At 40.0% G+C, this 18,562-nt stretch overlaps 1 protein-coding gene across 1 annotated transcript; it reads right to left on the reverse strand.

Annotated features, from left to right (window-relative positions):
* Positions 1 to 5,801: 5,801 nt before the first annotated feature.
* On the reverse strand, positions 5,802 to 14,060 carry LOC309375712 (uncharacterized protein). Its single transcript, XM_081921617.1, has 5 exons — positions 13,894 to 14,060; positions 13,220 to 13,327; positions 9,389 to 9,535; positions 6,428 to 6,559; positions 5,802 to 6,060 (listed from the first exon to the last, which is right to left on the reverse strand). Exons 1-5 carry the CDS (start codon positions 13,940 to 13,942, stop codon positions 5,897 to 5,899), a joined length of 600 nt encoding a protein of 199 aa, XP_081777743.1. The 5' UTR covers positions 13,943 to 14,060; the 3' UTR covers positions 5,802 to 5,896.
* Between the last annotated feature and the right edge of the window lie 4,502 nt (positions 14,061 to 18,562).

An 18,562-nucleotide genomic window follows, 5' to 3' on the forward strand; every position in this document is an offset into this window, starting at 1 on the left:
ACCCATGTCCTACCACTCCCTCCTTTTGTATATACCTGCCTGCCCCCCAGAGATAAACCAGCCTGTGGTAACTTCCTGCCTAACACTGCAACTACAAAGGTTTCTTCCCACCTTTCTTCAATATACGAAGCCACCAACCCCTCCTATACTGCAGCCTCTTTCATGCGCCTGCTTTTGATTCACTATGTCCCCAGGCCTGTTATGCCTTCTATTTTCACAACCCCCCTTACAAACCTGTTTTCAGCTGCTCTTCCTTTCCTCTCCTGTACTTTACTTACCTCCACTCTTCCTTGCAGACAGATCTCCCATTTCCACCCCTTCTCCTCTCTTCTATTCTGCAGTCTCCTTTGCACACGCATCATTATCACTCACTTTTTTCTTCCTCCCTGGCTTTTTTACTCATCCTTTGTTACACAAAAAGCGGGATTGCTGCTACAGCTAATCCCCCCGTACTAAGAGACACACAATCTCACTATGTTCTGCTAGGTTCCCTCGGTCAGAGCAGGGAAATAAAGTGGAATATAAAAAGCAAAGCAGGCTAAGTAAGCATTTGGTCATTTATTTGTTGCAACAAAGATTCAACCTCTCTAAGGACAAAGAACGGAATACCCTGAACAATGAGGTTTTTTTTAAAAAAAGTTTTGACGTTTCCAGCCCATAGGTAAGAAATCCCTCCCCACCAACAGCAGCAGAACATAGACATACGTCAGTTAAACTCCACAGGAGGAGTGACAAGACAGAATTATAGTTTGTCAGTTGCAGGCCTCACACATTCCGGCCAAGATTTATTGCAGAAGCAATTGTATGCATAAAGACCAACTCCTTTTGTTAAAAAACAACAACCAGACAACCCAGACCCTTAATTATTATTCAAAGCTTTACTTGCAGAACTGTCTTCAAAACAGAACAAAAACAATTGTGATACAACCCAAATAGTTGCATAGAATATATTGTGCTTGTTTAGCACAGGCTAAGTTTCTTACAAAATAAAAAAAAAAAATTATAGCAGACCAAAAATTATAGATCTGTCTCTCTGCACATGGACGCCATTGGCCTTCATTCCAGCCCAAAGCTGTTTGCTCCAAGAGCGCATCCTTTGTCTTTGGCTGCTTGAGAACAAAAACCTCACACAAAATGGAGACCCGCAGATTAACAAGGGCATAGAAGGTGATTCTGTGATTGAAGTTAGGCATCTGACAGAACTGAGAACATTAACAGCTAACCCTCAGCCTGCTAAACAGCTAGAGAGCTTTCCTTGCTCTTCTTTAGCTTCTATGGAATTGTCCATGTTAAACTGTAAGTAATATATTTCCATTCTCCATCTCAGTGTCAATTAAACACGATTTACACTGGGCACTAATAATCTGAGGGATCTTGACAAGTTTCATTCACTCAACAGAATAGAAAAATATCACAAGAATGCTCATCAATTGCCCTCATTGACTCCCATTACCTTAGCAACCTTCTCTGACAGATCACAGCATATGTGACTTCATGCCTTAGCGATAATGTCAGTGGTGTACTTACAGAAGTGCACTATATTTTTGGAACCTTATTATATAGGAAAACCCTTTAAAAAACAAAACATTTAGAATACATTCCCATTCATAAACCATTAGTTCATTCATAAAAGCAGGGTAAAATGGCTATTTCTGAAAGCATGTGATGCTCCATGATGAGGCTTGCTACAATGCAAGAAAAGGTTTCTAGATAATCTTTGGGTACAGTAGGAAGACTGGGATGGAAGTGTTTGTTTTAAACAACAGCAGAGATTTGAGTAAAGCGGAGATGAAGGATACTTAAAAGAAAATGGAGGTAAAAGAGTGATGGAGAGACACTGAGGATTTTAATAATGATGATAAGGAGGGGAGGGGGAGGGGGAGGAGGATGAATACCAGAGATGGGTAACACACAAAAGATAACATGAACAAAGTAACACAAGACAGCCTTTCCAAACTCCCTTCTTGCTGCATTTGAATACAGTGGTACCTCGGGTTAAGTACTTAATTCTTTCCAGAGGTCCATTCTTAACCTGAAACTGTTCTTAACCTGAAGCACCACTTTAGCTAATGGGGCCTCCTGCTGCGGCCGTGCCACCGGAGCACGATTTCTGTTCTCACCCTGAAGCAAATTTCTTAACCGGAGGTACTATTTCTAGGTTAGCGGAGTCTGTAACCTGAAGTGTATGTAACCCGAGGTACCACTGTATTCTGTTCAGTTGCCACATCTCTTTATGGACATCTGTGACAGTCTTCCAGAAGCCCTGCTCTCACTGTAATAACACAGGAATTGTAAGTCAATGAGTCCCTTTCTGTAACTCTGTGTGCATTTCACCAAATGCCCTTCCAGTCTACAATCACCTCAGTTTCACCACAATGGCCATGAGGCCAAGAGGTTCACTGTTAGGTACAAAGTCACGAATAATTGGTACATCACATGAACATTTATCTTCCCAGTGATCTTGTGATGCTGGAACCTGTTTACATTGCTGGATCCAGCGAAGTTTACGTTTTTCATTTTATGATCTCCATAGTTTAACTATGCACACTTTGAAAAAGCACCTTCCTTGATCTGTCCTGAATATTCCAGCATTCCATTTCCTTCTGTGTCTAGCATTATCAGAGAAGCTGAAGAAGTCTTCTATATCCATTTTTTCTGTGCAATGCATAATCTTTTTTTTTTTAATATTTATTGGGGTTTTTAATAAAAGAAATACAAAAATAATAAACAGCATTGCTTTGTTTTAACAAAATTTCATAACTTCTTTAGACTTCCTCACGTCTCCCGCTCCCACTTACATCGTTAATAAATTTTTCCAAGCAAATTATCATCTTATTTGCAATTTTGTAACCACTCATTTAAATATAATATAACAGTTCTCCAGCAAATTTTGTTTCTCTTAATCTCACTTATCATCAAATTCCGATCCAGTTTAGTGATGGCCAATTATTTGTAACCAAGCATCCTTCTTAACATTCCACTAAATCACAATATTTCTGTAGATAAATCTTAAATTTCTTCCAATCTTCTTCGATCCTTTCTTCTCCCAGGTCTCGAATTCTGCCAGTCATCTCCGCCAGTTGCATATAGTCCATCAGTTGCATCTGCCATTCTTCCAGTGTGTGTAGATCTTGAGTTTTCCAGTTCTTAGCGACAAGTATCCTTGCTGCTGTTGTTGCATACATAAAGAATGTTCTATCCTTCTTTAACACCTTCTGGCCGACAATACCCAGAAGGAAGGCCTCTGGTTTCTTAGTGAAGGTATACTTAAATACCTTTTTCAACTCATTATATATCATTTCCCAGAAGGCCTTCACTTTAGGGCAGGTCCACCAGAGGTGAAAGAATGTTCCTTCATTTTCTTTACATTTCCAGCATTTATTATCAGACAAATGGTATATTTTGGCAAGTTTAACTGGGGTCATGTACCATCTGTATATCATTTTCATTACATTTTCCTTCAAAGCATTACATGCAGTAAAGTTCAGCCCAGTGGTCCACAACCTTTCCCAGTCTTCAAACATAATGTTATGCCCAATATCCTGTGCCCATTTTATCATAGCCGACTTAACCATTTCGTCTTGTGTATTCCATTTCAACAGCAAGTTATACATTCTTGAAAGTACCTTAGTCTTAGGTTCTAACAATTCTGTTTCCAACTTCGATTTCTCCACCTGGAACCCTAACTTTTTGTCACTTTTAAAAACTTCTTTAATCTGAGCGTAGTGTAACCAGTCTCGCACCTTATCCTTCATTTTCTCCATACTCTGCAATTTCCAATTATTTCCATCTTTTTCTAGCAGTTCCCAATATTTTGGCCAATAGGCTTCCATATTGGGTCTTTTTCGGGCCTTAGCTTCCAGAGGTGAAAGCCACCTTGGAGTTTTATTTTCCAATAAGTCTTTATATTTTGTCCAGACATTGAACACTGCTTTTCTGACAATATGGTTCTTGAAGGCCTTATTGATCTTAACCTTATCATACCATAAGTATGCATGCCAGCCAAAAGCATTGTTATAACCTTCCAGATCCAACACATCAGTGTCTTCGAGAAGTAGCCAGTCTTTTAGCCAGCAGAAAGCTGCGGCTTCATAATACAACCTTAAGTCTGGCAGGGCAAAGCCCCCTCTTTCTTTCGCATCTGTTAATATCTTAAACTTAATTCTGGGCTTTTTGCCCTGCCAGACAAATTTGGAAATATCTCTCTGCCACCTCCGGAAGCACTCCGTTTTGTCCACAATTTGCAATGTTTGAAACAGAAACAACATTTTTGGCAGTACATTCATCTTAACAGCAGCAATTCGGCCTAACAGAGAAAGCTTCAATTTTGCCCAACTATCCAAGTCTCTCTTAATTTCAGACCAACATTTTTCATAATTATCCTTGAATAGACTCAGATTTTTTGCTGTTATGTTTACCCCTAGGTACTTTACCTTTTTCACCAATGATAGTTCGGTTTCTCTCTGAAACCGTTCTGACTCTGTATCTGTCATATTTTTCCCCAACACCTTCGTTTTTTGTTTATTTAGCTTAAATCCCGCCACCTGACCAAAATCATGTATCAGTTGTAATACTCTTTTCGTACTAGATTCTGGCTCCTGCAGTGTCAAAACTAGGTCATCTGCAAAGGCTTTGAGTTTATATTGTTTCGCTCCGACCGCAATGCATAATCTTAAATAGGTTTCTCACCTCTCTTTTTTGTCTTTCCTTTAAGCTAAAATGTCTCAAATTTTGTAATCTTTCCTTGTGTGGGCGTTATTCCATCCCCTTCAGCATCATGATTCCCCTTTTCTGCAACTTTTCTAAATCTAAAATACCCTTTGTGAGTTGAGGTCAATGTACACAATAATGCAAATATGGTCACAGCATATATTTCTATACCGGTGTCAATGATATTGACATTTTTATATTCAATTCATTTCCTGATGAGCCTAGAAGTGGAATTTGCCATTCTCAGAACTGCTGTATGGAGAAATGTCGAAGGGTATGTATGTATGCATGCATGCATGTATGTATGTATTTTAAAGTTTGTTTTTGTAATGTTTGTTTTTTTAAAGTTTGTTTTTTTAAATGTGTTTGTGTACACGCAGGGCTTTCTTTCCTCCTCATGCTTCCCTAATTGCAATACATAAATTAAAACATTTCTGCACTTAAAATACTGCAGTTTCCTCTATTGGCTATTGGGCTCATGCCTTGTTTTCTGGGGTTAGGCACTCTGGGAGCAGAATGCTGAACTAGAGGGGCCTTTGATCCAATCCAGCAAAAATCCTCTTATGTTCCTGACTCCTGAATCTCTCACTGGCTCTCCAGAATTCTGCCAAACAGTAGTAGTCTGCACTGGGTGCCTAGTGCAGCGTGGCAAATCTCAAAAAAGCAGCTGCAAATGCAAACAGTGGACTGCATTTTAGAGCTTTCTTCAATGTTTCCTCGTGATAAGCTGGGTGGGGAGCTTTTCGTTGTATTTGTTTGAACTTTTGTGATGCCCTTATGATATTGTAAGCAACTCAGATTTCTTTGAAATATAGAGTGGTATAAATATATCATAAATCAATAAAATAACTAATCATTACCCATTTGTTCTTTTTATAAACACTCCTCTTTGCCACCGCAGATAACAAATATTCTTAATTTGATGAATACAGAGACAGAACATGGTTTTTATTTGCCACACCAATTTATTTTGATTATGAACAAAGATAAATTTAACCCCTATACCATATTTTCATGAGCCTGCAAGCCCCCCTTTCCTACTTTAGCTTCTCTCTTCCCTGCATCCCATTCACCCTGCACTACAAGCAGTCGCTCTTCCTCTCCCACCACCAGGCAAGCACCCTCCACTTCAGCTGCTGCGAGAAACAGTGTGCTCCAAAAGGAAGAAGACATTGCTCTCTCCTAACTACTCTTCAAAGTTGAGCTGCTCTAGGGGAGGCAGAGTATCACTGCATCGTGCTCTGGTTATAGTGCCTGAAAGGACACCACTATGCATTGAAGTCTTGGCCCATTTACAAAACGTTGGTGATGCACAGCCGTAGAAATGCTTGTCAGGAATTGCACTGTCATCTAGTAAAGAAAAAGAGACATTTCACATGAGTGCCCGGGCAGTAACAGGTGAGTTTGTGTGCAGAAGAGAGAATCGGAGCATTTTATTGTTTATTAAGTGTATTGAGCAAGTATAGAAAGCATCTCAGAACCATACATGTGATCAATTTGACATGGATGTTTAAAATTTAGATATTCCCACCCCAGGAATATAGAGTCTCATCTATATACATGCAAAGCAAAGATCATTACCACAGTTATGGTTTCAGAAAAATAGAACTTTCCCCTACCAATACACATAGAGCATTTTCTGGCAGAAAGCCACAAACAGAACAAGAGAGCAGTCCGCCACCCTGTCTCCACCTCATTGGTTGGCAGTGCTACTTACCATGAGCAACAACAAACTCAATGCACTGGGTCTCAGCATTATAACACTTGATGGTCTCTGAGCCCTCACAGGCTTTTGAGAGAGAAGGAAAACAGATCGGACACACCTTCCCATTTAACCGACGTTTTGGCTCTGTGGAAAACAAGCCCAAAATCAACAGACGGTTTCAGCCCATTTCTCTTGTTTGTTTTTCCAATAATATTTTATTAAGTTTTAAGAATAACAACAAACAGAAGAAAGAAAACACACAAGAAAAATATAAAAACACAAAAATACAAAATTACAAAATACAAAATACAATTACAAAATTCTTGGTAATTTCTCCTCCCTCCCTCCCTCTCTTCCTTTTGTTACAGTGTAATAATTTCTTATTAAGTTTTCAAAAAATTGATATAATCAATGCATAATCAATTTTTCAGACTCCCCACCCCATTTTCCACGGTCTTTTTACTTCTTTCCCTCTGCTGCACAATACCTTCTATTTCTTATACCAACGCATCAATACTTTATTCTTTAATTTCTTATGCTGCTCATATTTCAAATCCTGCTTGTGACTTCATCATACAATAATTTCCTTAAATAGTCTGAAATGGGTTTCCATTTTTCCACAAAGCAATCATCCTTAGATTCTCTTATTTTGCCTGTTAACTTTGCCAATTCTGCATAATCCATCACCTTACTTATCCATTCTTTGGTGGTAACTTCTACTTCCTTCCATTTTTGTTCTTAGAGGATCCTAGCCACTGTTGTTACATACATAAACAACTTAAAATACTTTTTTTTTTAACTTCTTCCCCTATAATCTCTAAGAGAAAATTTTCTGCTTTTTTGTTTTTGTTTTTTGTATATAATCACTTTAGACATCTTTTATATCTCATCATATAACAATTGCCAAAAAACCTTCACCTTCTTAAAGGTCCACCACATATAAAAGAAAGTTCCATGTACCATTTATACTTCCACAATTATTTACAACCTTTAGCCAATTTGTTAGGTGATAAATACCATCTATACATTATTTTCATGCTATTTCCTTTGGGAGTATAACAGGAAGTATATTTCATATCAATTTTCCACAACCTTTCCCATGCATCCATTTCTATATTATGTCCTAGTTCTTTAGCCCATTTTATTATTGCAGGTTTAACCAGCTCATCTTTTGTTTCCCATTCTAATAACATTTTATACATTTTTAAATCAATTTTTCTCTTCCTTCAAGCAGAACCTTTACAAAGTCAAAACTTTGATCCATAAAACCTTTTAATACATGTTTTCAAAAATACACATTAATTTGAAAATATTGGAAAAGTCAGAAGGATTATGAGCTTGGGTATCACCCATCTTGGATTTCTTCTAACTTTTTCAATTAAACTTGCATTTCCTAAAAAAAACTGATATGTTTTTCATTCATGTAAGACTTGATATCAGGTCCACACACTATACAAACTTCTCCTTAAAAATTCTCAATGTGCCTTTACCTTCCCATATCACAGGTAAGCATACCACCCATACCTATTCCCATGTCCTTCCAAATTTAACAAATTTGTATTCTGTAAAGATATCCATTTCTTTAACCAAATCAGCCAGGTGCTTCATAATATAATTTTAAATCTGGCAATGAGAATCCATCTCTTTCCTTAACATCCATTAGTATTTTAAATTTGATCCTTGGTCTTTCCCCCTGCCAGATGAATTTTCAAAAATTTATATTTCTATGATTCCTAGGCCTCAGTTCGCAGTCCTGTGAGATGGTTGCGACATTTCCACTTCATTCTGTTTCAGGAATTCATTATGTTGATGATGTAGATCTAGCTATTATCTCTAAAGATGAGACATAACACTTAAGGAACACTTAAATAACCAAAGACCCTGCATGGCTTCTTGTGCAACTATCCTGCATCTTCAGGCAGGGGAGGGAGAATAGGAAAGTGACCCATCCTCTTTTCTCAGCCTGCATTAGTTGCTGGTTTGGGCTTGGACTTCAAGCTATTCTTTGTCTTTTACTCCCTTTTATTTGTTTGGGTTAGTTTGGGAGACTTCCCTTCCTTCCCTAGCAATGCAAACTGTCAATAGAAGTTAAACCTGTTATTTGAGGCCTTTGCATTTTTAATTGGCTTTTGCTTTCTTATTAATTAATTAATTAATTATTTGTACTCCGCCTATCTGGCTGGGTTTCCCCAGCCACTCTGGGCAGCTTCCAACAAAGATTAAAAATACATTAAAATGTTACACATTAAGAACTTCCCTAAACGGTGCTGCCTTCAAATGTCTTCTAAATGTCAGGTAGTTGTTTATCTTTTGTCGTTTTCATTTTATTTCCTTCAATCTGTGGAGCATTACTGAAAATTTTCAGCTTCCTGTTCCCCATGGTCATGGTTGAGGGGTCCTGCCACACCATATTAGAAGAGCCAGGATGTCACCCTGTAGCTGGTGTTCCAGAGGTGGAGTTACTACTAGGGAAACTATCTGGAAAAGTGTGTATGCACACAAAAGCTCCTAACAATAACAAACTTAGTCTCTAAGGCGCTACTGGAAGGAATTTTTTTTATTTTGTTTCTATTAGGGGAACACTGTTTCCATGAGCCCTAGCTTCCATCACAGTGTCCCGTTGCACCAGAAGTAGTTTAGTCATGCTGGCCACATGATCTGGAAAGCTGTCTGCAGAGAAATGTCAGCTCCCTCTGCCTGAAAAGCGAGATGAGTGCTGCACTCCATAGTTGATTTTGACTGGACTCAACCATCCAGGGGTCCTTTACCTTTACCTTTTATCTTACTAAGAGACAGCATGGGGACCACCTTTAGTGTCCGCTAACCAGCTGCAGGGAAGCTTCATCTTGGGCTTCATCTAAGATTTCCAGTGTCAGCTATATGATATCATTTGTCTAAGGGCAATCATGCAAAACCCCTAAAGCCTCAATGCTATTTATGCCCAACGGTATATACAAATATGCATATACTTACGTAGTAGAAATCTCTTGACGCACTCGAAACCATGACAACACTCCCTGAAATTAATTATGGAACGACCATCTTCTCTGGTGAAACTATAGCTCTGCATGCTGCAATCTGTAGTACATCCCTCTTCAAGGTCGACCTCAATAGAGCCATCTGTGAGAGAACATTAGAAGGAATACCTAGATCAGCAAAAATTCAAATCATTACTCTCCTGAACGAAATGTTTGTGATGCTCCCTTATATACATACATTGAGCAAATGGGTGAATAAAGAAAAAAAGTATCTCACAAGCACTGAATTTAGCAAGCTAATCCTTAAAGCAGTTTCTTCCAGAATCACCTCATAATTGCAGTATAATTTCTTCTGCCAACCATGTGAATATTCCAGGATCCTTCCTTTAAAAATTGCACTTAAATGAGACATGATTGACTGTATTTTCTGCACAAACAAAATGGCAAGGACCTGGAATAGGTTTATCTGCCACCCAATGGATATCCAGCTAGTTGATCCATTGGCTGACTCAAGAAGCTGTCTTATACTATGTAATATATATCTCAGAGAGTGGAGAATACAGACTTCTCTTTCCTCTATTTTTCTCCTTCTTTTGATCTCACTTCTGACCGGCTATCTTAAGGGAATAAATCTTTTTCCATGCATCTTGCTACGGGGAAATGTCTGCAAAGGTTTTCCTTTTTCATATATATATATATATATATATATATATATATATATATATATGTGTGTGTGTGTGTGTGTGTGTGTGTGTGTGTGGCTTCAGCTGCTGCCAGGGTGTAACCAAAAGGGTTTGAGGCTTAGGTTGTTTCTATATACTGCAGGCCTATTTGGCAGCAGCTGCTTGCTTTCAGAACGAGTGGTGGGGCATTGTACAATGTTCATTTGATGGGGCCAGGATCAGGTAAATTCTTTCTGATTGATCTGAGAATCTCCATTCCATCCCTCCTTTCCAGGAGTGCAGAATTGTTTATCTCCTGTGATATTGTACCATTCTGTGTGCCAAAATATGGGGGGAAATGAAGAACATGAAAAGAACATGAAAAGGAAGAAAATGTTAAATATTGAATATTGTTATGCATTATGCTTCAGTTAGATAATAGTATTTGCAGCTTAATTTTCTTGAGTTGTGGGTTTAAATGTTTTCCCTACAAACATGAGAATGCCAATAGATTAAATAAAAGTTAAAAATGATGGTACACTTTGCCGTTGAAGCAAGAAAGAAAAGCAATAGAAACCACCTAACACAAAGTAATTGCTTCATTTTGCTAATTGCACTAGTCAAGGAAGGGTAAGTTGTGAGCAATGTTCAAGTTATGTAAAAATAAATCTTAAATAGTGAGTTTAATAAAATCACTGCAAACACTACGCATAAATCAAACATAGGGTGCATTAAATACTTTTCAGGGTGGCATAAGCAGCATAGTAATTCCATGTTGTCCAGCCCTCATATGGTTGCTGCAAGCTGGAAAGTATTGAGATGTCACTATTAGATATGTGGGGAGTGAGTCTGGCCCCCCCATACAGGTATACCACTTGTTATTGAAAGTAGGTAATTCCTCCTGTGTGAGTATAAAATATTCTACCTGAGAAATTAAAGAAATTTGAAGAAATTTGGACACATTTGACTGATTGGTTGCAGTATTTTTAGCTAAATGAAACATTCCAAAAGGACAAACAGAAAGGCTTTTCCACAGAAATTTCAAGACTTGAGAAAGACTTGAGAAAGACACACACGCAAAAAACACTCTTACTTGTACAGACTGGGAGGTGAAGGAGGAAGGAGTAACATCTGTCATGGTACAATGGGCCAGAGATTTTGGGTACAACATCCAGATGGAATCATGGGAGAGGTTGTGGAGGGAGGACCTAAAATTCACAGCATGCTATGATTTGAAAGAGAATTGCATAAAGATGCTCTACAGATGGTACTTAACACCTGTAAAACTGGCCAGAATGTATAAATCTAGATCAAACATCTGTTGGAGATGCAGGGAGATGGACGGCACCATGATCCACATGTGGTAGCACGGCAAAAAAAAAAATCAGGGAATTTTGGGAAATGATTTACAATGAACTTCTGTTTAAATATTCCTTCCCAAAGAAGCCCAAAGCCTTTCTGCTAGGTATAATGAGCAATGAAATTCCAAAAAGGGTAAGGAAAATCTTTATGTATGCGATAGCAGCAGCTAGGATTCTAATTGCTAAAGTATGGGAAGGGGATTCTATCCCCTCAAAATTAGATTGGCAAAATAAAAAGCTAGAATATACAGAACTAGCAAGATTAAGAGCGAGATTCCAAGAACCTACAGATCAAAAATTCAATAGAGAGTGGAATATCTACAGAGAATATTTAAAAGAACATTGTAATGATATAAATTCTTTGGCAGGCCTGGAATAATTTGTGCATGAATTAAGAAATCGTTACATAATTAAAATAACAGAGGAATTTAGGAGAGAGTAAAGTGCACAGAGTAATGAAACTTAGGAACCACAGTGGGGGGAATGGAAGTCATGTCAGAAATAGCGATGGATGAACTTAAACTTTTCTTTTTCAGTATGTATGTACAGTGTGTAGAGTGTTAATTACTCAATTGCCTTTTGATGATTGATGCATATTGTTTTGTTTTCTATTTGTTTTGTTATGTTTCTAAAATTAATAAAGCATTAAAAAATTTAAAAAGTATAAAATATTCTACCTAAGAAAGGTACCATGTTGAAATGAATATGGAACCATTTTCCTTTTTAAAAAACGGGAGAATGATAGAGAAAATAATAATTCCATAGAATTGTATCATTTGGATTATACCTTCAGTCTCTGAACCATTTGAATTTACCCAGCAATGGGATGGCAAGCCCCTGTCCCCCCAAACCTCATGCCATCTGGGAAGACTGCAATCTTTGTCCCTACACCCAGCTCAGGGGCAACCCTTACCAGTAAATTTTTTGGGTTTGCTAGATGTTGCCATAGATGAACCCTAACATTGGTAAACCCCAACTGTCTTTCAACCAACAGGTGGACTGATTGATCATTGGTTACACACTCAATGCCTGCACCAAACCTGTTTTCAACTATAATCTATAAAGTTGTGGACTAATCTAAAACCAACACATGTCTCCTTGTATTCATCATTGGCTGCACACCTGACCGCTGTATCACTTGTGTCTGAACCCACAAAGAGTAGATTCTGATTATGTTGGGTGCTAATGAGTGGAGAGTGACCTGCCAGTGAGGTATTGTTACTTAGGATTTGGCCATTGGGAAAACCAGTTGGTGATGGAGCTGTAAGGCAAAAGCCAGAGAAAGCTGAGGCCTGAATATTCATTCAGAATGTATTAACTTTAATCAGTTGGCAAAGCTCAGAAGAAGGTTGCCAGTGGTTCTCCAAGGCTAAGAGGCTGACCTTTGTAAAGGTGGGGGTGGAGGTGGCACACTTTATTAGTTATTGACATGGAAAAGAACCATCTCAGTGCCTGCTTCCCAACACTGGGAAACTCCCTCCCAGGAGAAGCTAGATTGCCTCCCGTCTTGTCCTTCTCCTGGCAGGTGAAGACCTCCTTGTCCCAACAGGCTTTTGGGGAATTACTGTTTTTATTGAAAAGGATGCTACCACTTTTTATTGTAATCATTAGTACATTTTACACACACACACACACACACACACATCTATATAATTCTACTAATATTTAATTAATTGTTGAAAAAAATGAATTCTACAACATTGGGTGAGATCAGCATTCTGCGGCTTCCCCCTAGATATCCCAGGGTCCAAATGTTGAACCCACACACTTAGGTATAATCTTACACAAAGGCTTTATACTCACTCATATTACTGGAAGTAGTACGACTAAAGCAACTGCCACCTTTGGTAGTTTCACAAGTTCCTGAGTCTTTTTCATTTGATTTCCTTACTTTACATTTCATAGCTATCACTGCAAAGAGAAGAGAAGAAGAAATATTCAGTGCCAAATACATCAGTTCCTCAGTTGTGGAAAAATGAAATCTACATTCCCACCTGGATACAATCTTCCAAGCCAGACATGCACAATCTTATTGGTCTCAAGAGCCACATGAGCGGGTTGGAGGCTGCATGCACACTGACACACATCTTCCCCCTATCTCACACATAGGAACATCTCCAGACACAAAGATGGAGAGACACACAGTCTTCATCCATTTTACTACTATGAATGCATACGCTAAAGCAGGGATGTCCTCCCCCACAACACACAGTGAGGTGCACAATGGGATTTTAGCAGTCCCATTGAATACTTTCACATGCAGCACTCATGTTGTATGTGAAGAAAGCCAACCTCATGAAACAGAAGTACACTCCACAAGGCTGTCTTCCAAAATTTGGAGTCCAGATTCCCACTATTCTAATAGTTTTAGCTTCATTTATCCTTCCTAGAGCCAATATCAGTTTGCCTTCTCTAGCCCACTGCATATCCCCTCCCACATTTGAAAAAGCAATTCAAGATTGCAGCTTCCTACTCACCTTCAGAAAGGATGGCCAAGAAGAGACAAGTACTCAGGAAGATCTTCATAGTGCTGGAGAGATCAAAAGCTGAGGAGAACTCAGTTCAAAGAAGCAGGCAACTGATGGAGGAAGAGGCTGCCTTGGGGGATTTATGGGCTAAGAAGAGGAGCCCTAGGCAGAACTGGTCCAGTGAGGGGGTGGGAAATGATGACAGTAGAGATTGCATGCTTTCCCAAACATCTTGTAATTTTATATTGGAACACAAAGCATGGAGTAGAAATTGCATTAAGTCATTTGTGGGAACTGTGTGAAATTCTGACAGCTACCTCTTCTTTTGCATTCTCAGGGATAAGAAACATATATTTTAAATCTTTAAATCACCTTTGGAAAGCACATGAAAATTCACCAAATAACTTTCCAGTCTATCCCACCCCAATTTCACCACAATGGGAGCCACTCTCACGGAACCACTCTTCTTCTTCTTTCCTTCTAGGTTCAAGTGGCTAGAACACACATCATCTTGGAAATACTGAGCAAAGAATTCAAAGGTGTTAGTTGTATAGTATAGCCACTCATGTTGTTAATGCACAGCAAAATAATTTCCCTACCTTCATTAATCGCATCATGACTCCACTAATACAAGGCAATATTTTTAATGAGGAATGCTGAGTCATACCACAAATTTAGTTATCTTAATAACAACAACAACAACAACAACAACAATGATTTATTTATACCCTGCCCATCTGGCTGGGTTTCCCCAGCCACTCTGGGCGGCTTCCAACAAAATATTAAAATACGATTGTCTATTAAACTTTAAAAGCTTCCCTAAACAGGGCTGCCTTCAGATGTCTTCTAAAAGTCTGGTACAGTGGTACCTCAGGTTCCATATGCTTCAGGTTACATATGCTTCAGGTTACAGACTCCGCTAACCCAGAAATAGTACTTCGGGTTAGGAACGTTGCTTCAGGATGAGAACAGAAATCGTGCTCTGGTGGCGCGGCAGTGGCAGCAGGCCCCACTAGCTAGTGGTGCTTCAGGTTAAGAACAGTTTCAGGTTAAGTATGAGCCTCCGGAATGAATTAAGTACTTAATCCAAGGTACCACTGTAGTTGTTTTTCTCTTTTACATCTGGTGGGAGGGCATTCCGCAGTGCAGGTGCCACTACCGAGAGGGCCCTCTGTCTGGTTCCCTGTAGCTTGGCTTCTCGCAGTGAGGGAACCGTCAGAAGGCCCTCGGCACTGTACCTCAATGTCCGGGCAGAACAATATTGGTCGAGACGCTCCTTCAGGTATACTGGACCGAGGCCATTTAGGGCTTTAAAGGTCAGAATCAACACTTTGAATTGTGCTTAGAAATGTAATGGGAGTTCAGTGTAGGTCTTTCAAGACCAGTGTTGTGTGGTCTCGGAGGCTGCTCTCAGTAAGCAATCTAGCTGCCGCATTCTGGATTAGTTGTAGTTTCCGAGTCACCTTCAAAGGTAGCCCCATGAAGAGAGCGTTGCAGTAGTCCAAGCGGGAGATACACCACTCTGGCGAGACAGTCCGCGGGCAGGTAGGGTCTTAGCCTGCGTACCAGGTGGAGCTGATAGACAGCTGCCCTGGACACAGAGTTAACCTGCGCCTCCATGGACAGCTGTGAGTCCAAAATGACTCACAGGCTGTGCACCTGGTCCTTCAGGGGCACTGTAACCCCATTCAGGACCAGGGAGTCCTCCACACCTGCCCGCCTCCTATCCCCCCAAAACAGTATTTCTGTCTTGTAAGGATTCAACCTCAATCTGTTAGCTGCCATCCATCCTCCAACCACCTCCAGATACTCACACAGGACCTTCACCGCCTTCACTGGTTCTGATTTGAAAGAGATGTAGAAATGGGTATCATTCGCATACTGTTGAAAACCTAGCCCAAACCCCCTGGTGATCTCTCCCAGCGGTTGCATGTAGATGTTGAAAAGCATGGCGGAGAAGTGAGAGCCCAGGGGTCTGAACATTCAGCCCCACCATCACTTTCTGAACATGGCCCAGGAGGAAGGAGCGGAATCACTGTATAATAGTGCCCCCAGCTCCCAGCACCTATAGATGGTCCAGAAGGATGTTATGGTCAATGGTGTCAAAAGCCACTGAGAGATCCAGCAGAACTAGGAAACAGCTTTCACCTTTGTCTCTAGCCTGCCGGAGATCATTGACCAGTGCAACCAAGGCAGTTTCAGTCCCATGATGAGGCCTGAATCCCGTCTGGAAGGGATCCAAACAGTCCGCTTCTTCCAGGCGTGCACAGTTACCCCATTCAGGTCTAGGTAGTCCACCACACACACACACCATCCCCCAAGAACAGTCCTTATGTCTTGTCAGGATTCAACCTCAATCTGTCAGCTGCCATCCATCCAGACACTCACCCTGGATGATTTAAAACATACACACCAGAAAATGCATCTATGTACACAACTGAACTGAACTTGGGCCACAGTCTAGCCCCACAAACTCAGGGCCCATCTATGCTGGATCCTTTCCAAAATTAGTTCAGAGGCATGACTAATGTTTCAGACCCTCCAAGTGTCCCTATTTTCCAGGGACTGTCCCAGATTTTCAGAAGTTTCTGATTTGATCCCAGAATATCCTAATTATATATATTTGACCAGGAAGAAGGGGAGATTTTGTATTTTTGTCCCCCTCTCAAATTATGAGCAAATGGATCCAATTTTGCTGAGTTCTTTCACAAAATTGTAGAACAAAAGCTAAAGGATACCTATTCTGATCCTCGTGTGATTCAAGGCTTATAAAAAGCAGAAATATCAGAATCGCTGCGCATCTTTGTATGCTGTATAGCATTTGGGTATTTAGCCAGTGATGAAGCACCACAGAGGCAGATTTAGAGGATCATGGACTGCAAGAAAATCAAACCTATCCATTCTAAAGGAAATCAGCCCCGAGTGCTCACTGGAAGGACAGGTCCTGAAGCTGAGGCTCCATTACTTTGGCCACCTCTTGAGAAGAGAAGACTCCCTGGAAAAGACTCTGGTGTTGGGAAAGATTGAGGGCACATGGAGAAGGGCACAACAGAGGATGAGATGGTTTGACAGTGTTCTCGAAGCAACTAACATGAGTGTGACCAAACTGCGGGAGGCAGTGGAAGACAGGAGTGCCTGGCATGCTCTGGTCCATGGGATCATGAAGAGCCAGACACGACTAAATGACTAAACAACATAGAATGCAAGGTGAGAGATGGGGGGAGGCGACAAATTTTGGTGTCTCACAGGTTCCCACTGAAATTTGACCCCAAAGTCTGCCAGTGGCCACCAGATTATACAGAGAGCAAGTGATGGGGAGATATCTGAGGTCAGAACTGCCAAAGCATTAGTTATATATAGCCATGTTTCTATTCCTCCAAAATAATGAAGGGGGGGGGGAGGAATGATGCCTCTTTTTTCTGAAGCAGATTTAACTTTAGACCCCCCCAAGAAAAATTGTTTCACAACAAAGAGGCCTGTTTTCTTGAACGTAAATGAGCACTAAACCCTTGACAGGGAGTGCCTTTCTGCTGAAGTAAATCCATCTCCTTCATGCTTCGTTTTCTGGAGGATTTTGAAAATTCCTATTCTCCCAGGCATTTAAAGGCTGAAAGGCACTGCTCCTAGCAGCCTTGAATTTACTGTATTATCTGGAACCAGTTATTGCTAATTTTCAATGTTCTTAATGTTTCTCAACCTTTCCAGTTTTTTTTAAAAAAACAGTTTCTTAATATACATTTTACTTTTATATTTACTAGTGTCTTTTTTCTGTTGTCACCTGTCCTGGTTCCTTTGGAGGAATGGTGGGGTTGCAATACACGTTAATAAATGAATATGGCTGAAAACAAAATACTGATCCTTTACGGATTGTACATCTAACACCTAATTCTGCTTCTTGCAGATTTTTAATAGATCTGGCTTCTTATCCAATGACAGCTAGGCACCCTCATGAGTCTTGCACTATGGAAAACCAGTTGAATATTCAGCCTGAGTTCCTTTGGGAGGAATGATGGGATGGAACTTTAATAAATAAAATCAAATAAAAAATGAAGAATCAGCAGTCCTGCTCCATGTAGATTATAAAGGGGGTGCATAGTCTGTAAAAGTCTCCTCTCTTATGGTTTATTGAGACCCCAGATAGAGAGATATGGAGCTGCATTTGGTTCCCAGGACAGGGGATCCCAACCCTAGGTACATATTATAAAAGGGCCCCATAGTTTCTCAAACTGTTGTCTCTTTTGGCTTCCCTCAGTCAGGCACATGAGCAATTGTATTCAATTAGAGAAAATTATGAAAGCACTGTTTTTTGGCAGGTACATTATGGAAAGACTCTTCTTCAGCAGGTACAGTGGGTGAGCCCCACTTGAAGCCAATGAGGAGTTTGGCTGCTGTAAGAAGATATGCAGGAAATTTCAGCTGGCCAGAACTTGCACCAGCCTGCTAAATCAGGCCATCTGTTCAAGAAAACCATTTTCACAGTGGCCAACCAGATGCCTGGCATAGCAAGCAAGCAGGACCTGAAAACAACTCCACAGCTGGTTCCCAGAAGCAGACATTAAGAGCCAAACTGCCCCAAATGGCAGACATAGAACATAACCATCAAGTTTAGTAGCCATCAATACAAAAATTCATGGAGAATGAGGGTAATCTGCAATTTAACACATCCAAGTTGTTGGAC

Source organism: Podarcis melisellensis (assembly GCF_964234715.1).
Source record: "Podarcis melisellensis genome assembly, chromosome: 8".
NCBI classification, from domain to species: domain Eukaryota; kingdom Metazoa; phylum Chordata; class Lepidosauria; order Squamata; family Lacertidae; genus Podarcis; species Podarcis melisellensis.